The following is an 18992-nucleotide window of genomic DNA, read 5'->3' as shown; positions in this document are numbered from 1 at the left end:
TCATGTTATTGGAATCTAAGGATTTTTTTCTATTCAAGATACATCTTTAAAGTAATACCTTTTGCAGTCAGAAGAATATGTTTTATAAAACTGTGCATTGAATAAGCATTTTATAAATTACTAAAATGTTTAGAGCATGCTATACTTTTAAAAACAAAAATTTGTTAAGAAAATTTGAAGATTTTTTTCATAATTAATCACAGAAAGATTTCTATAAGCAAATTAACTCTCAGATTTTTAGAGATGATTATTGTGATCGTTTAGAAAAAAAAAAAAACATTTTAAAAATAAATGAAAAAAAAAAAAAAAAAACTGAACAAATTTTAAAAAATTTCAATTCTTCTAATTTTTTTTATTTATTTTTTTTAAAGTGGGCCGTATTTTTAATATTTGAAATTAAACTATTGATTGCTAAATATGTATGAATAATAAGGTTTCAAAGAATTACATAATTTACTTAAATAAAAAAATTTTTTTTGAAAGTAATGTGACCCCTTAACTCTTTTTTTCCAAGCTTCGCGTTGATTTGAGTTTTATCGTCCGCTAACACGAGTGAAGAATACCAGCGTAAGGAAGTGGAACAAACGATTGAAAAACGTGTTCATATCTTTCAATACAACAGTGAATTAATAATTGAAAATATTAGTATTTTTAAAAATAACATGATACTCGCAGCAAAGCTGCAGTTTCTACAAGCTATTAACAAGTGTGGAATATTTGTTGGAAGTTATAAAACATTACATTATCGTTAAATATTTATTGACGACAAAATGAGTTTTGCATGCTGAAAAATTTGCTGTAACACGCATAAAAAGTGATGGACTACAATATTTGGCGCTAAATTGTGTTCTTCATATTAAAACTTTTTTTGCACACAAATGTATGCAAAATTAATGAACGAGTACAAGTATCGAAGTCCTCAATCATGCAAGGGAAAAGATTTACTTTAAAAATTGAGATTCCTATTGGTTTGAAAGATTCAAAATTAGTAAAGGCAGATTTTCGGCTATGGTTTTTTTTCTTCTTTTGACGGATCTTAGAACCTCGCCAAAGAATATTTAAAGCTAGTCAGTCAGGTCACCATCGCTGGAAGATCCATAGGTAACTACGAATATTTTGAAAGATATCAGTGCAGGTTTGGGATGAAAAAAAAATATTTTTAGTAGGATGGAGTGTTATTAGATAGATGGAGAATATATTATGTAGGAGGAGAGATATACAAATTGCTTAGTAGTTTTCAAGAATATTTCGCCAATATGGGATAGGCGACAAAAGTTTATTTCTGGCCATGGCCCGTATAGGGGGGTATCGAGCCCCCCTTTCGATATTAGCACTACCAATTTTTAAGTTATGCGCATAAATATCGGAACATTTCAAAGAAAGCCATTAATGAATAACGGTTTTAAAAATTCCGGTACTAGAAGATTTTAACAAAATTATACTGTACTGAAATTACTTTCAGAATAGTAACAATGTATTTTAGATAACGGATTTGTCTTCTAATGATAATGAAAATATGAATATCATTTACATTGGGATTGGAAGCATAACGTTCTTAAATGTCACAAATTGCTCCAAAGCATGTCTAGCATTATAATAAGGACAGCAGTAGTTCAAAATCCCCATTAAAATAAGGGCAATTGTACCTAAAAATACCTATTAAAATGAAAACTACAGATGCGAAAATCTTCATTGGAATCAGTAAGAAGGAAGTTAGCGGGGACCATGGTAGATAGTGAGAAAAAAAAATCCCTTTTAATGTTAGCCACAAAACCTAAAAATTGTCTCAGCGTCTCATATTCTTCCTCGAAGTAAAATGCCAGGTTCGAACAATCCCCATTACTGTATACGGTGATGGGTATTTCCTTTTAGATTTTAATGTAAAATATTCCCCTATTTAACCTAAAGCAGTTGAATATTAAGACTGAATTTTTTGGCAAGTATGAAATATTTATCAAATTTTGTCTTTAAAGAACTTTTTCTATCACACGCATATTTCTCTACAGTAACCGCCACACACACATAATAAACGGCGAAATCTTGATCAACAGAAAAACAAGACAGCGAGAAATTTTAAAGAAAGCTTGTACCAACAGAAAATTTCTTCACATAAAAACAATTCAGAAACTATCAATGATATTCTTATACATTATGATGATGTCTTCAGTTTGCTTGTTTGACTTTTGAATCGATTGTAGTTAAATATAACATAGAAACTCAAAAAAATTATTTCCACTCTTAAAATTCTCTACAAACTTAAATTTCGTAACATAATGCTTTTTTTTTCAGTTATTTCACGGAGATACATACTTAACTTTTCTTGCCTCATTATTATGTATTAATTGAACACCAGTAATAACTGACTAAAATAGTACCTACTAATTTGTCTTTTACTGTTACAATAACACTTTTATTAAAATAGATAAAACAGGTTTGAAACCGCGAAGAAAACAATGAGTTATAATGCATAGGTATAAAATTAGCTGTCATCAAAAGGCTTATCCTCCAACTTCTCCATTACAAAACCATTATAATACATATGTATATTTTCTCAACATTTTTACAACCAGAGCAAGGAGGAAGAAAAAACCAGGAATAAATAAGTATTAGTCAAGAGACTAAGTTAAATGAGCAGCAGATTGATATGAAAAACCGGCATTTCAACTGAAATAAGAAACTATTAAGAACCTTGACTTAAACGGTTTTCTATACTTGCGTTCGACGAACCTCACCGGTCGACCAGTGAGTAACCAGTTATTAACCGCAGAGTTCTATGATCAACCAGTTTCCGCACCGGTTACCATTCTTAACTGTTGATTGGTTGATTGGAGCACGTGATCATTAGCTGTCACGTGATTAACTAACCGGTCGCCACCGGTCGTGCTCGTCGAACGTAAGCTATGAAAATTTAGCATGATAGAGCATTTGAAGTATTTGTATCAGACTCTACTAATAGTGTTGACTAAGAACACTATATAACGTATAAGTAATTCTAGGGCGAAAGTTTTATTTAAGAAATAAATTAAAAGAATTATTTTGACTAAAATTTTTTTGTCCTTTCTATTTTACAACATATTTTTTTTTTGGCAATCGTAGAAAAAAATTAGAAATGCTAGAGGAATAAAAGAAATGCATGACATCAAACAAATGTTAAAAAATATTTCATGAAAACTCACTGCCGAAATCTACTGCCTCTTAAAGCAAGATTGCTCTATTGATTGAATATTTTTGTAAATAAAAAACCAGAAACAGTTTTAATGTTCATAACATGCCCACCTTATAAAAACACTTACCAATATGAAATGAATGTAATTAAAACTAATAAAAATGGGGATAAAATTCACTTAAAAATACATAAATGCAGTATGATGCTTTTAAACACAATGTTATTACATTTTGTTTCAATTTTAAACATTCGTAGGGGGTCACTCAGACGCCTAGAAGAGCGAAGTGGACAATGCATTTACACCATTTGCCTCTGCCGTAGTCACGCTAGTTGTTTGAATTCTTTGATTGCACAATCTCACACCTATAGTTACACATTAAACTCGGTTGTACGACATTGGTTAGTAGATCAAAGGGTTTTCTAGATCCTAATCTGGTTTCACTCTGCCCGATTCCCTTCATTCCGCGTGAACCAGTGCTCACTTGGTCCCAATCTCGCTGCACTCATCCAGATTTACTTCTCTCCAAGTAAAGCAGGGCCTTAGTTCACAGTAACAACAAGAAGTTCCGTCCAGAACAAAACGATCCTACTTTCTCGTAAACCAATATCGACTTTCTATTATCTGATCAATATTCTCAAAATTAGCTTAAATCGCAAATTATTGAAAACATAACTTTAAAATTTTTTTAACCTGATTTGTAAAAATAAAATACAGCTTGTTCATCTGCAGAATAGATGCGTAAAACAAAAAATAAAAATAATAAATAAAATAAAAGAGTAGTACCTAACAAAGCAGCTAATACATTTTTATCCATTAAAAATTTTTTTATTCGATTTCAAAAAGAATGAAAAATAATAACCTTATTAAAATAAATAAATTCATGTCTAAAAAAAAAATCGTTTGTTTCTACCCTGTTGCCAAAAAAAAAAAAATTAAAAAATGAATAAATGAACTTTTAAAACAAACAAAAAACAATAAAATGTCAGCTAAAAGAAATAATTTTCATTACCAAAAAAAAAAAAAAAAAAATCGTCTGCCCGTATCTTTATGTAGAAAAATAAAAGACTGAATTCTTCCGTCAAACACTGGTTGGGTTCGACGAAACTCACAGGTTGACTGGTAAATAACTGGTTACTAACCGAATCGTTCTATGATCAACCGGTTACCACGGCGGTTACCATTCTAAGCAGTTCATTGGTTGATTGGAGCACGTGATCATTAGCTGTCACGTGATTAACTAACCGGTCGCTCTCGATCGAGCTCGTCGAACGCAACCACTGAATACATAAACTTACGCGTGAAACTAAAAACAAATCATATAAACATAATTATTTCAAAGTAAAAACCATGGCTGCGGAGTCGGAATAGGAGTCTGTTTCATTTTGGAGAAAAAGAATCAGATTCGGGAGTTGAAGGTTTTTAATTCAGACTCAAGAGTCGGAATCTGTCGTTTTCCCTTACAGTCCGTGCCTCTGTCAATATTTGCGGAGTCGAAGACTTTAAATTTCCAAAAGTCGGGAGTCAGTTATTCCCCCCCCCTCCACCCGTGTCTAAATTTTTGCCACAGCTACGGAGTCAGAGTCGAAAATTCGGAGTCCGACTAATTTTCGGGTATAGGAGTCGACTGCCCTAAAATTCAACAAGTCGGAGTCGGAAGTTAGTCATCAAGAGTTATTTCCAACAAACCTTGTTTGAAGTAAATCTGCCTTTAAGTTCGCGGGATCTGTATTGAATTTTAGTTTCCCAGTAGGCGCTAACGTTCAAGGATTTGAACTGTTCAAAATTGAACGGATTTTTTTTTTTAAATTACAAAGACATTTTCTATACATGTTCCTCATAAAAAGCTATTTCCTACAAAATTTGTTTAAAGCAAATTCGCCCCAAGTACGGGATTTATATTTGCCTTGAATTTCCCCGTAGGTTGCTAATGTTAAGCTTTTTTAAACTGTTCAAAATTGAACGAAAAATTGTTCAAATAATAAAAAAAGAAATATAGGAATGAGGTGTCCTTACTGAGTTCTTTCGAACCAAAAAAAAAAAAAGCTCAGATCTGACTATTCTCTCAAAAGTAATTGCGGGGGGGGGGGGGGAGGACAAACATTTTACCCCATCTCAATGGTACTTACTACTTTCCAGTTTTTAATTTTTTGATAATTATAAATTTTTTTTTTGTTTTTCGCGATATTTTAAAGATGATTAAGCCTTCTTTCATGTTTTTTTTTTCTTTTTTCTCTAACTTTTACTGGGAAAGTAGGCTAAAACGGTAATTTCCGTTCACTTAGAAAGTCCCTGGAAAGAGATCACCGTTTTACTATTTCGTTGTCGTTTTTATTACCAAGTGAACTAAGGTGTTGATTCACGCGAAGAGAAGTAAATCGGGTTGAGTCAAGCCCGAGATTAGGTAAAACGGTAATTTTCGTTCACTTGGAACTTTTGTAACCAATGCTGAATTAACGCGGACTGAAGTCAAGCGGGCCGAGCAATGCGAAATTAGGACCCCTGATATTCGAGCGAACAGTACACATTCTTTTACAAGTTGAAACTGCTTGGTTTCTGAAAAGGATATTAACAACATTTTTTTTTCAAAAAGAAATACATGGGTGTAGGCAAAACCACTCCGAAAGGATATCTTGATCGACACAAGGCGTTTGAGCGACCCCAAGAACATATTTAAATGCACAATGAAAATGTATTGAATGCGTATTGACGACTCTGATAGTTAGCCCATATACGCTACTCACAATAATGCATTGTAATGATATTTTTACAGGAATACAAACAAAAACCACAAACACTCCGTGAAATAAATACAAACAAAACGGATCGAATCAGAACAATGTATTTTCATAAACACAATATCCAAGTGCGTGATAAGTAACTAATAAGAGCTAATCATATGTATATTATGTACATGTCAGTGATATTTACAAGTAAATAGTTTTTCCCGTTTCTTCAAGGGATTCTAATGCTATCAACGGTCCGTTGCAGATTGGAATTTTATGTAACCGCGAAAGACACGAAATTCCTACATTTTGGGTGCTATTAGAAAAATTTAATCACATTTGATTCTTCATTTGTGCGTTCTGCCATTACTACGAGCATAAGTTCGAAAATTTTCCTCAAATCAATCGTTTGCGGTGAGATCGAACTTTGTAATAGGAGGCTCTCGTCAAAATTTCAACTTTAAAATCGACTTCTGGAATGTTTTAAATCCGTTTCGGATCCGATTTCTCAACAACTACCCACCTGTTCTCTGTAAACAACAATTTGTTCGCTTTCGTAACCTATAGTTATCGGATAAAAACACAACAGGATCTCCTGGCTGTTGATGAAAAATCTTGTTGAGATCAAACTTGGAAAAAGAGGAACTCCTATGTATCAAAGTTTGTTTTCTCAGAATGTTTTCTACCTACAAAATCATTATTTTAAAAGGTTCTCTATTGATAATGACGTGAAATACTGAAAGAGAGTGCACACTAGTAGGGTCAAAACACCGAAAAGCCGACAAAGATCAATAGTTGTCAATACCTCACCTTTCATTTTCATCCACAACTCAATTACTTGAACACTATGAGCGCTTACAAATGTCGCAAGTTGAAAGTCATCCAGGTATCCCAAACTGTGCAAATGAATTCGAAAAATAGTTCAAAATGCATTGAAACTGCAAGGAAAGATCGTCAAATCGTGAAACTTATCTACAACACGAGCCTTCGGAATTCGGAGAAAAAACGGAACTCTGATTTTATTCGTTTAAGCCCTTCTGAACTTTAAAGATACTCGTTAATTCTGAGCCTAAAATATGCGAGTCAGAAAAGTAATAACAGCTATCATATTGAAACTGAAAAGTTTCGAAAGAACTACATATGTTTCGAGGCTTAAGAGACAATAAAAGCGTATAACACATTAAAAAAAAACCTAATAAAAAAAAACGATAAAAAATTTTTAATAAAAAATTCAACAAGGCTATATTTAAGAGAATCATATCTTGAAAAAATACTCCTAGTGAGATTGTTCCACCAACGTCTTGAAATGCTCAATGAAAAGGAACAATCATTGTCACGAATTGAACAAAATGCCAGAAATGTGGAAGGCAATTCCTGTTGAACGTACTCTATCAGTTTTATGTAAGACATCTTGCATTCCCACCTTAGATTTATGAGTTCGATATGTGAAATTTGCATATATGTTCTTTAAGGCAATGAGAAAAAAAAATTCGTTGTGGTAAAGAGCAGTTTTTACTCTCGTTATATTAAGCCGGGAAATTTCTAAACATATTTGCCTGAAACAATCTTCAAACGTCTTAGAAACTGGTTCCGGGCGATATATGAAATCATCACCTCAGCATAAAAATAAATAGTGACAGAGATTACTTGATGAAAAATTCCACAAGGATAACCCACTCTCTAAGTTCTTTACAAAGAACTGAATGTAACAAGATTGTCAACTTTATTTTGAATAAATAAAGAACGCTGTATATACATGACTTTCCTCTATTGATTTGGCACGTCAATTGTAGTTTTAAGAAGAAAAGAAAAGTACCTTGCTGCTTTTTTTCAAATAAATAATCCCTGTACAATTTTAAGCTGTCTCCAATTCAGGCAGAACATTCATCTTTTTGAATCAGTCACCACTATTGGCAACACGTGTAATTGCATAGTTTACCTGTTACATGAGTCCCTAGAAGATTTGTCTGCAACAAGGCTGAAGTTAAAATCTAGTTTCTCAAATTTTAAATCAAGATGCAAAAGTTAAATAGAGTGAGTTGTCAAAGGTCACGGCTCCAGTCCTATAGCGTCCAGGACAGCTTGGATACATCCTAATTTCAATTTTTTTTTTAAATTTATTAATTCTAAGTACTCGTTTATAAATAAAAAATAAGGCCACTTCAATTCGTTTAATTACGTTTTTCTCTCTTCAACAACACCGTTTAAAAATCACGCTCACCCGCTTGTGATAAATGCGCATGCGCATACTATGCTTGATCACTGACAAATTTTATAGATTCTCAACACAGCAACTGGGACAATGATCCTTAAGAGGGTGTCATGAGCTAAACGTCTTGACACCCAATAGGACAACGGCCCGAGTAACAGACAAGGGTTCAGTAACAGATAGTAATAAATGTTTGGATTAAAATAATAAGCCTTTTAGGAGGGTAAAACTGATGTTGCTGTGGCTCATGAATACGGTGCAACCATCTAGTGCTATCAGAGTGAATTTTATGAGCCAGTTCGTATTTACAATGCAGTGGAGGAAGGTTATGAACAGCCACCACAAGATCAGCTGGTGTTTTATGATTATTTGAATTTAATAAGGCTGTATTTCTTAACATAAAGAACTTTGGCACATTTTGAAGAGAAAAGGGGAATTGTGTCCATTGCTCATCCTTTCGTCATTCTGTATGTTACTGGGTATCGTCAGATTTTTCGGTGTCTGTTACTGAGGCTACGACCTTTCTTCGAAATTGAGCAAATAAAAATAGAAATACCTGATTCAGAGGATCCAGAAGCAGCCAAACGTTAGATGAAATGTTGTTGCATTAGACAGAAATAGTTTAAAAAGTCCAAGCACATTAAAAGGATCAGGCAATTGAGTTAACCTGAGAGCGATGTCTTAAGCATGTCTGTTACTGGTGTCGTTACCCTCTTGTGTTTTTACTGAATTAAAACCTATTGTTAGGGAAAACATAACTATGCTCCTCAAACAGGAAATTACCCGTGGTTGCAATCTTAAGATGAAAGAACACCTTTTCCAATTGTAGACCGCATTACCTTTCTGAGATTTCGCTATCATACTTTTAAGAAACCTCTTCCACAAAATGCTACCTGAAGATAATTATGAGGGGTATTTTTTTGACCCATTAACTGCCAATATTTGCATGAAATATTTCACTCACTTAAAATGAGAGAGAGTCAAGTTTTTAAAGTTATTTCAGAAATGAATATGGGGAAAAAATAATTTATGTAAGCCAAAAATTAGGCATTCTATAGTCGAAATGATTTTGAAATTTAGATATTTTTTCATACTGTTCACTTTACAAGTTATTTTACAAAGTTACTTGTCAAACCTCATTACCTCTGCTCTCTTCTTAGAATTTCCGGGGTTACCATGGACTCTTCCCCCTTTTAACGTATTCTAGCATAAGGTACGAATTGCCGAAAACTAAAAGTAAAATTCCTTTAATACACCGACTGCCTGGTTATGCCACCCAGAGACTGTAGTTTCGCCCTTGTTAAGGACTCATCAGTCTGGAATAGACAATTACCGAGCAGGAGGCAAATGTCATCTTACTGCTTAAAAGTAACGTTGTCTTACAACAAAATAACAATATTGCATTTAAAATAAAGAAAATTTATGAATGTTTATATATGCTGATTGAAGGTCCTGAGAAAATTTAACATTCGATTCCCATATCAGTGATTCATTTAGGAGGCATATTTATTGCACAAGAGAGTTTTGATCTCAAATGCGCCAATAGAGTTGAAGACGATACCTGAAAGAGTAACAACAATCCCTGCAATTTCACTCCCATAACAAGAGGCGGCTTTTATTGCTGACTATATTTTAAGTAGTTTGTATTCTTTTTTTTTTAAATTTTATTCTACCCAGCAAATAATCAATCCCGCACTTCACCTACTGCTTCAGCGGCCTCAGTACTAACCCTTCCTCTTATTTATTACTTCTGATTTTGGGGAGAATTTATTTGTTCCTAAACATTTCCTTTAGTCATTGAGATTTTCTCTTATTTATTAAGAAGTTTTTCTGTTACGATTGGGGACTATTTCATTACTAGAAGTATTTTCCTCCCAATTATTAAAATGTATTTCCTTAATGTGCAAAGTTTAAAAAAAAAAAAAAAAAAAAAAAAAAAAAAAGCGTGTTTTTTTTAATAATGATTGAAATTTTACTTTTTAGTGATTGCGTTTTTTCTTTCACTGTTAAGTTTTTTTTTTGTCAACCATTAAAACTTATTTTCTTAACTAGAAAATCGCCCGTCAAGGTATGACAGGTGAAAATTGTTTCAACATTTGAAAAAAGCAATTGTCTATTTGGTGATGTTTTGATAGTTGAAATTTTAACCCTAACTCCGGTGGATTAACCCTCAACTCCAGTAGATAGCGTTCATTGTTGACCACTTTTTCGTTTCTTCCTTCTTATAAATGACAGTCTTGCCAGTAAAACAGTTAAGATGCCGGATCCAATTCAGCCTTGTCACAATAAAGCATTTCCCTGCACGTCAAACATTACCGAAAAATATTATCAAATTATCATGTCGTGGAGCGAGTTTCATTGTTGATGACGTCAGGAGCGTTACTCGATCATTCACTATTATATATATCAGGATGAGTAGAGAGAATCTTTAATTGTAGACGATCTCATTTCGATCATTAGAACTTCTCCAGTAATAAAAGGATTATTTTCTAAAATTAAGAAATTATTGCCCTTAGTCACTAAGATTTTCCTAATGTTACCTGGAGAATTATTCACTTGATTTTGTCTCTTCATTTTTTTGAATTTTGTCTTCCTCATCAATATTACTTCCTAGTAATTAGGGTTTTGCCGTTATCCATTAGGATTTTCACCTCGTTCTTAAAACTTTTTTTCTTTAGTTTCAGGATTTTATAAAATTACATGTTTTTTGACATTTACGTTGTTTGCCTATGAGTAAAAGCTTTTTAAACTGATTTATAAAAAATTGGTAAAAGTTTTATAATAAACAGGCAGGTTTACTACATATTTATTACATTAGATACACGTAGTTTCATGGTTAGAAACTTCAGAAAAGTTAAGCATTTAGGTATATTGTTGATATCTGTTTTCTCTTAGTTGATATGAAGCTCATCATGAGAAAACTCTGCGAAGTATTCTGTTAAATTGCCAATATTTCTCAGGCTTTTTAAAGAAAGCCTTTTTACACAAGCGTTTCTAGAACTTTTAGCTTTCGAAATATAACTTACGTTTCTAATTTTTATCGCTTCCTTTCATAAAATAACAACATAATAATTAGTGCACGTGATTATTTCGACATTAAAGCTTTACTACGACCTTAACCAAAATCTACATTAAAGATCTGGAAATTTTGCATTGAAAAATACATAAGGAATTTCCAGTTTTCAGTAAATAGTAATATTTTAGTTTCATATGAGTTTGAACTCGCTGATGCTCGCACCCCTTTTTAGATCTATCACATCCTCAAAGAGGGGGGGGGGGAGCTCCCATAAGTTGAGAATTTCTTTCTTACAGGCTAGTTAAAAGTCATTATTTACAAAGACATGTCTAAAAAACTTCCTAGACTCTTTCTGGAGCTTTTCTAAATGAGTTTTAACTTGTCTTTCTATTGAGTAAAAAAACATTTAAAAAGAAAAAAATCTATGCGTTTATTAAATATGTCCAGAATTAAAATTTGTCTTAAATTTAGTATATAGTATCCAATTCTATATATCGCTATCATTCATCGTAAATCACACACACGCAAAAAAAAAAAAAAAAAAAAAAAAAAACCTTGGCTGTTCTATGAGGTTTGTTATTAGGGTTAATATTTAAGTCCAGTTACGACACAATCAACAGCAGAATCAATTTACAACAAAGGGAAAAAATAGAAACACATATGGTTTCTTTTCTTTTGGGCTTGCATTTCGAAGTACGTAGAACCGGCAAAGGAAACCGGATATCTTTTTTTTATCCACCCGTATATTATAAAAATCTAAGAAGTCTTCTTCGTCAATGGTCACAAAACTCTAGCTGTATTGAAATAATTTGTGGCACTGTTGCTCTAAAAAAACTAGCTCATTTTCACGTCTTTTGCGTTAAAAAATACGCTTGGAAAGCATAGCCTGATCAAAAATTTTGCAAAAATATTCTTGCTTCTCTTTTCAGAACGTTTGGTGAGGACACTTGGAGATAGCAGTTATTTTAGAATGCATAGTTAGACTATGATAGTCTATAATATATTACCACTAAGTTCAACAATCACATGATGAATTCATATAATATATTGTACTTATTAACGTAAGTTTTCCGAATTTCGTAAACACAAGGATCAAATTAAGTAAGTTGACAATCCTAACCTTTTGTCAAACTGCTGTAATGTTGAGAATTTCAAATTTCAATATTATTCATTCCGAAGCTCAGTCTCATGGCTTTGCTCAACAAGATATTTAAAGGTGTAAAAAACGAGATAATATCCATGTTCATAAAGATATTGAAAAACATGTGATTGTTGAACTCAACATCAAGAATAATTTTTTCGTTCTCACCGGTATCAAAGAGAAGTAATTTGAATTTTGAACTAGATTACTAGCAAAAAAGAGCCTTCTACAAAAATCTTTTGTTGATCCTGGTAAAGAGTTAAACGAAATGAAGGTCAATTAAAGAACATTTCTGCAAACGGCCCTTATGCTTGTTTCATACCGACTGCCACAAAATTTTTACTGTAAACCATAGAAGTGATATTAACTAGATACACAACGAGAAACCGGTTCCATAGGCAAGCGAAGTCTTCTAGTAGACGGGCAAACGTCCGAAAAGTGTATGCGCGCAAACAACTTTTGCTGTAGCCTGATGCAGGTCTGTGACGGGAAACCATTAATTTCCAAATTCGCTCGTTCAATGGCGGCCAGTGGTAGCCGCTACAGAGTTGTGCATCTAGTTATACTACATCTATGGTGTAAACATGCAGCGCATGTCATTGGCTCTACATAACGTAGTCAACACATCCTCTCATTGCTAATTGTTTACTCATTGCTAGTTATGTATACGACCACTTAAAATCTTCATCATTTAAAAAATTACGATACAATGTCCTCATTAATCCGGACTTCATTAAACCGGACTTCACCAAATCCGAATAGCCATTTAGACGTATCTACTGTATAAATAGCAGGTGACTAAGTGCAATAATGTATTATTAGTTGGCCGCATTATGTATTTTTATAATTTTCTCTTAAGCAGTTTTGTATTTCATTCTCTTTAACTCAAAATACAATTTTTACTGTATACAGTAGTTTGTTTATACACTTTGGCTCAATTAATAGGTTATTTTGTTTAATCCGTACTTTCATTAATTCGAACGACTTAGATCCGATATTAATCTGGACTAATGAGGTTCTACTGTATGTCGATTGTACTATGGTTTTACATAGTTAAAGTCCTCGCAGTTGTTATGATGATAACCATAGCACTAGTTACCGCACAATCTAGCTTGAAATCAGCATTAGAGTATCGTTTTACGTTTAAGAATATCATGCACTTCGAGCACATAAATATGCCACACAATTTACAAATAAATGGAACAGTATCACCTCCCTCTACAGCTTGACTAGTAGAAGGCAATTTCTCTGTAGAGAAGAAGCAAAAGAACATTGCAAGAAAAAAGCAATTGTGGGTATACAGTGCTCGCTCATGCAAAATTTGTCAGTTGAAGCACAAGTTAACATTAGGCATGCACATAGTGAAGCAACCAGATTTTTTTCTTGGGAGGGGTATCGTTCAGAAAATCCTTATATATACGAGGGTTGTTAAGTTCTTAGAAAAGTATCAGACCTCTTTTTTTTTTTTTTTTTTTTTGTGACGGGAGTATAAGGATAAGGCTTTGGTCAGATTTTTTATTGTCAAGAAAAATGGCGGCACTACTGGAGAAGCACAACTGCATCAAACTTTTGCCAGAAAGGGGAGACAGTCAAAAGAAAACATTCGTAAGATACAGACGCTTTTGATAACGATTTTTCAGTACTTGATTTCGAAGGGTTTTTTTTTTGTTGTGAAAATCCAGACTTATGTGATTCAATAGGCTCCTTACACTCCTGATGTGGCCCCTTGGGACTGATTGCTGTTCCCCAAAAGAGGTGATTGAAGGTACACTGGACAACAAAAGACACTAAGACTGCAAAGACAGTCGAGTTACTCTTCATACAAAATAGGCCTTCTTGGAATGCTTCTAACAAATGGCAACACCGCTTGAAGTGAAGGGAGTCCTAAAGACACTACTTTGAGTGTGATTAGGTTTTTCAAAGCTCCAGGGTAGCTAGTTTTTTTTTCTCTTCAAACAAAGGCTAGATACTTTTTTAACAGCCCTCGTATATATGTGGGAAGCACCAAAATCAAAATTTAGAGGTAACTGGTACTAATGGTAGAAGAAACTCTCATATGTTTCGAGTACTAGTAGTAGTCCTGGAAGCTACTGCTACAGAGCATGATTTATAGGAGCTTTTTAATGAGAGCCTATTTATTGTTTGAATTTTGTACCAGTTTTACTCAAATTATACAGATGTCCTCTTGCATAATGCTTCTTATTGCCTCATATAAGGATTGTAAGGGACTTGGCCCTAACCGTTAGAGCAGGAATCAGTAAATGGAGGGAGCAAGTCCAATCATTGGCTAAGCAAAAGTTTGGGCAAAGAGCTCAAGTCACGTGACTCAACAACGACGAATGGTTGACACGTTTTGCGTGAAACCAGCGAAAGAAACCTGATTTCTTTCAATGTTTTTGTTTAAAATCTGTCACGTGACTTGGGGTCTTTCCTTTACAAATGAAAGTCTGAGTTCCCTCCATTTTATCTCTTCTCAATGCCCTAACTCTTCTTCGGTTGCTCACCTGAGCCTACAATTAGAAAAAAAAAAGGCCTGTCGAATCGAGGAAAAAACGTTTATGCAAAACCTTGCATAAAAGTCGCAACTCTTTTATTACCATGTTTACCTATTATCAAAATTATTATTTTTTTAATTTCCTTGATCTGGAAAGAACGTAAGCTGTTCCTATTACAATGATATACTAATATGATAGAGCTTTTGAAAGAGCGTATCTATCATATCATTAACTCTGTGACCATTAATCGAACATATTTATTCCATCAAGAGTTTAAAAAATGTTAAGGGCAGAAACAGAAGAATAATGCTTACAAATTTTTGTAAATAGTTTCAGAGACGAAAGAAAAATATTTTCCAGACTACCACTGTCCAAGGTTTGAAAGTAGTTCCTAAATATAGTTATAATAGTTCCTATATAGTTAGTAGATTACATAATCTACTTATTAAATGTTATGCATAATAATACATAAAACAGTACTGTTCTCTACATATTTTCAAAAAATTTGCTGACATTATCATTTTTTTTTAAATGTACAATTTCCAACTGTTAAGAAGTTGATTACTTACAAAAATTCAATCAGTTTTGAATCGGAGAGGTTTGAAACAAAACCCGACTAACTTCAGTTAAAAAATTAGAGCACATTTTTTTGAAGACTTTTATAGCAATGCATTGTTGTTTCCAATTCAAACTAATTTCTGATTGACTTTTTGGGAACTTTATTGTGTATTACAGTTTTTTTTTCTTTTTAACTTGTCATTTTGTGTTTCTATAGTTGGGTCAAAGCTAACTCGGCAGTATTGTTGAGGCTACCAAGGGCCTTACACTGAGAAAAATGAAGTTTTCAAAAATGAGTACATTCATGCTTTCAATTCTTTCTTGAAACCTTGTGTTTCAAATATGAGTACCCACGCTTTCAAAGAGTGTGCTGAATTATTTCATACTCAAAAATGAGTACTTAACTCGGTTAATACTAAGTTTTGAAATTATCACATATTCAAAAATGAGCAAATGTCTCAAAAATGAGCACATATTGTTTCATTTCTGAGTAAGTGCAAGGTTTCAAAAATGAGCATGTGATTGCGTCAAATTTGAAAACTACATCGTCGGAAACATATCGACTCTGCGATATGCTCCAATTTGAGTACATTATCGTTGTTTCTAGGGTGTATTAGATTACGCTACCAACTTAGCCTTGCTCCAACAATCATTTTTAAACTCAAAATCAGAATTATTTTTCTCAATCCAACAGGCCTTATAATCTACTTGAAACAGCAAATCACACCAACAAAGTCTTTATGCGAGGATTCAATAGTGGATGACTGGAGCAGTTTTACAGAATACCACATTTGAGGATGAAGAATCTTCGCTGTTATTAGCAATACATTCGGGGCAATTCCATGAAAATTACAACTTCTACAAAAATATTTTCTTTAAAATTTTTTATTGGAATGGCTATATAAATTATTTTACTCAATACTCTCTGTTCAGTAACTTCACGTGAGCTAAGTAGATTTTTTTTTTTTAATTTCATTTAAAATATGGTCACTTCCACAATGAATGGACCAATAAAATTCTTATTATTCCACCACAACACATAAACTTTAATTATTTTTATCCAATGCATGAAAAGTTATTCAGATTTATAGTTTCTCATTGTTGCTAATGTATCTTAAAAGCACTCATCAGTTAAAAGAATAACTTTCAACATAATTCACAGAAATTTCGTTTCGTACTGAGAAATTCAAAAGCTTGATTGACAAAAATGTCATTTCGTCATAAAGCAAAAATAGCATAAAAATTGAAAAAAAAAAAAAAAAAAAAAAAAATCTGTTTTGTTTTTTATATTTTAACGGTTAACGAGAAAATGGAAATAATATATATATGATCAGTTTTATTTAAAATAAATTCACTGCAATCACCTAAACTTTTGTTTTCCATTCTGCCAGACATGGAATTGCCCTTCGAGCAAGCTGTTTGCGGACAACGTTTTCAGCTGCGGATGCCTGGAGAGCAGTTTTGGTTTCACAGTTGCACATTGGTCTTCCTGCCATTAGCAATGTGGGACCCATCGTGAAGCATGACAATGATCCAAGTGGTAAAAAACCTATACCTATAATGTTATTTTACAGGAAAAAAGAGGAAACAGAAAATTGAAGGTGGAAAACGAAAAATGAAAAATGCGGTGGTTAAGCTTCCGTCTCTTGGGATTGCGGCGGGAGGTAAAAGGGGTTGACGAACGTGAATCCGGAGAACTCGTTCCCGCTCAGGTTGTCCATGATCGAAGAGTCCGCGGGGGTCAGGTTTATTTTGGCATTCGTGAAGACGGGGTCGAAATTTTCTCCCGCTCGTGCGTTTTTCTGTAGCAAAAGAAAGAGAGAGAGAGAAAACAAAATGAAGAGTGAGGCTGAGTTACAAGCAGCATCAAAAATTAAGTAAATAAATCAAAATAAAGAAAGATACAGTGAACAAAAAACGTGCATTAGCAGCATGGATAGTTAGTAAATATGCTTCAGTGATAACTTTTCAGATTCAGTGCTCTCACTCAATGAAAAAAATCCAAGATTTAATTTAGTTCCTAAATAGACCAATAGCAGTCTTGAAAATAATAACAGTAAAACATAAACGCAAAAGCTAGATCTCATTCAGAAAACAGGCTAGTGAGAACATTTAGTTCCTAAAAATGAGATGAATCCCAGACTTGCGCTTAGAAAGGATGGTTCTAGTTTGATACAACTCCTTGTTATAAGCATGCCCATAGGAGCTGTAGCTCGAATAGAAAGATTTTCATAACACAGAGGTATGGTATTAGAACATATTCAAAAGATAATAAGAAGCACTCACTATTTTTGGCTTGAAAGGTGGTTGTACCTCTTTGTTTTCAATCTTCTCCCAGCTGATTCTCCTGAAAAAGGGGTGAATACGGATATTCTCCTCCCCACTGAGGCCACTTCCTAGGCGTTTTTCTGGAATTTTCGTCAAAAACTGAAAGATCCCAAAAATCTTAGTTTAAGAGTTACACATTAAGAACGAGCATATGGTTAAGTTTTGATGTTTGCAAACAGATATACTAAATTTTTTTTTGGAACTTGTTTTTAAGTTATGCAGCATTTACACTCTTTTTTGACTATTCTTCTGCTAATCGATTCATGGTTGATTGGCCACAACGATAAATAAACAAACATACGGAAAGTTTATGGAAATGATAAACGTAAATGTCGTTATGAATACAGGAAACTTTCTAACACAAAATGAAGAACCGTAGTGATACAGTAAAAAATTCTAACAACTAAGAAAAAAAAAAAAAAAGAGGGGGGGGGGGGGGACTGTGCATAAAATTCTCCAAAAACTGAAAGGCCAAAAAAAATGTGAAAAGACCCTAATAAATAAGATGAAAATTGCATAACAAATTCTAAATGATTGGAGGAATTGGGAATTTCATTAGAAATTAAATTTAAAAAACAATGTATTGAGACTGAATGCAAATTTTAATTCTTTTAAATTAAATATGATACATTTTAGGTGTTGATAAGTTTTATAACAACAAAATTAATTTTTTTAACCCTATCATGGTCTATTTTTAGATAGTGTTTTCTTATTTCTTTTGAATAATTCTCCTCCTTTCTTTTATATCTTTCCTTAATTTTCTTTAATTCCTAAGAAATCGTTTATTTATTTTTGTAGTTTCATGTAAATGATGTTTTGGAATTATTGAAAATTTTACACCATGCATATTAAATAGCACGCCAAAGATGTTATCTGAAATAACAATTTTTTTCAAAGCAATCAAGGAAACTGAACACTTAAGATAAATTTTGATCGAAAATATATTGCGATCTGGAATTTAGGAATTTCATTACAATTGTTTCTATTAATAAAAGAATAAAATGAAATGAAACAAATAATTTGTTTTATATTTTAACTATGAAAATTGCCAACTTAAAACAAGCTAGAATAAATGCGCTAGGTTCTCAATAATATCTATCTTTTTAATGATCAAAATGTAAGGGAAAATACTTGTATGAAAAACAAGCAAGCGAAACTAATAAGAATCAAAACCCTAATTAAAATGTTGAAATAATTAGGAAAGTAATTCAATGCATTTACCTTGTTGAGATCGTTTTACAATCACTACGAAACTGGTTCTTTAATAAACTATAATAAATTCCGTGATATATATTTTTATTCAGCAACCATATTATAATAACCAACTTAAGTAAAGAAAGAAAAGAGAAGAAAAT

The 18992-nt window shown here is 32.9% G+C and overlaps 1 protein-coding gene across 2 annotated transcripts in view; it reads right to left on the bottom strand.

Annotated features, from left to right (window-relative positions):
• The window catches only part of LOC129228497 (protein kinase C, brain isozyme-like), a 240001-nt gene that overhangs the window by 28959 nt on the left and 192050 nt on the right, over window positions 1–18992 (bottom strand). Inside the window, exons 15-16 of one of the 2 annotated variants that reach the window (XM_054863179.1) lie at window positions 17596–17736; window positions 16783–17111 (exon numbers count right to left, since the gene is read on the bottom strand). In XM_054863179.1, coding sequence (XP_054719154.1) covers window positions 16941–17111; window positions 17596–17736 — 312 coding nt within the window. In that variant the 3' untranslated portion in view covers window positions 16783–16940. Of the gene's footprint in view, window positions 1–16782; window positions 17112–17595; window positions 17737–18992 lie in introns of those variants that run through there. The other variant, XM_054863185.1, reaches the window with a different exon arrangement.

Source organism: Uloborus diversus, chromosome 1, assembly GCF_026930045.1.
Source record: "Uloborus diversus isolate 005 chromosome 1, Udiv.v.3.1, whole genome shotgun sequence".
Lineage (NCBI taxonomy): Eukaryota > Metazoa > Arthropoda > Arachnida > Araneae > Uloboridae > Uloborus > Uloborus diversus.
The sequence above is the reverse complement of the archived record's forward strand: the minus strand, read 5'-3'. Positions and strand labels throughout refer to the sequence as shown.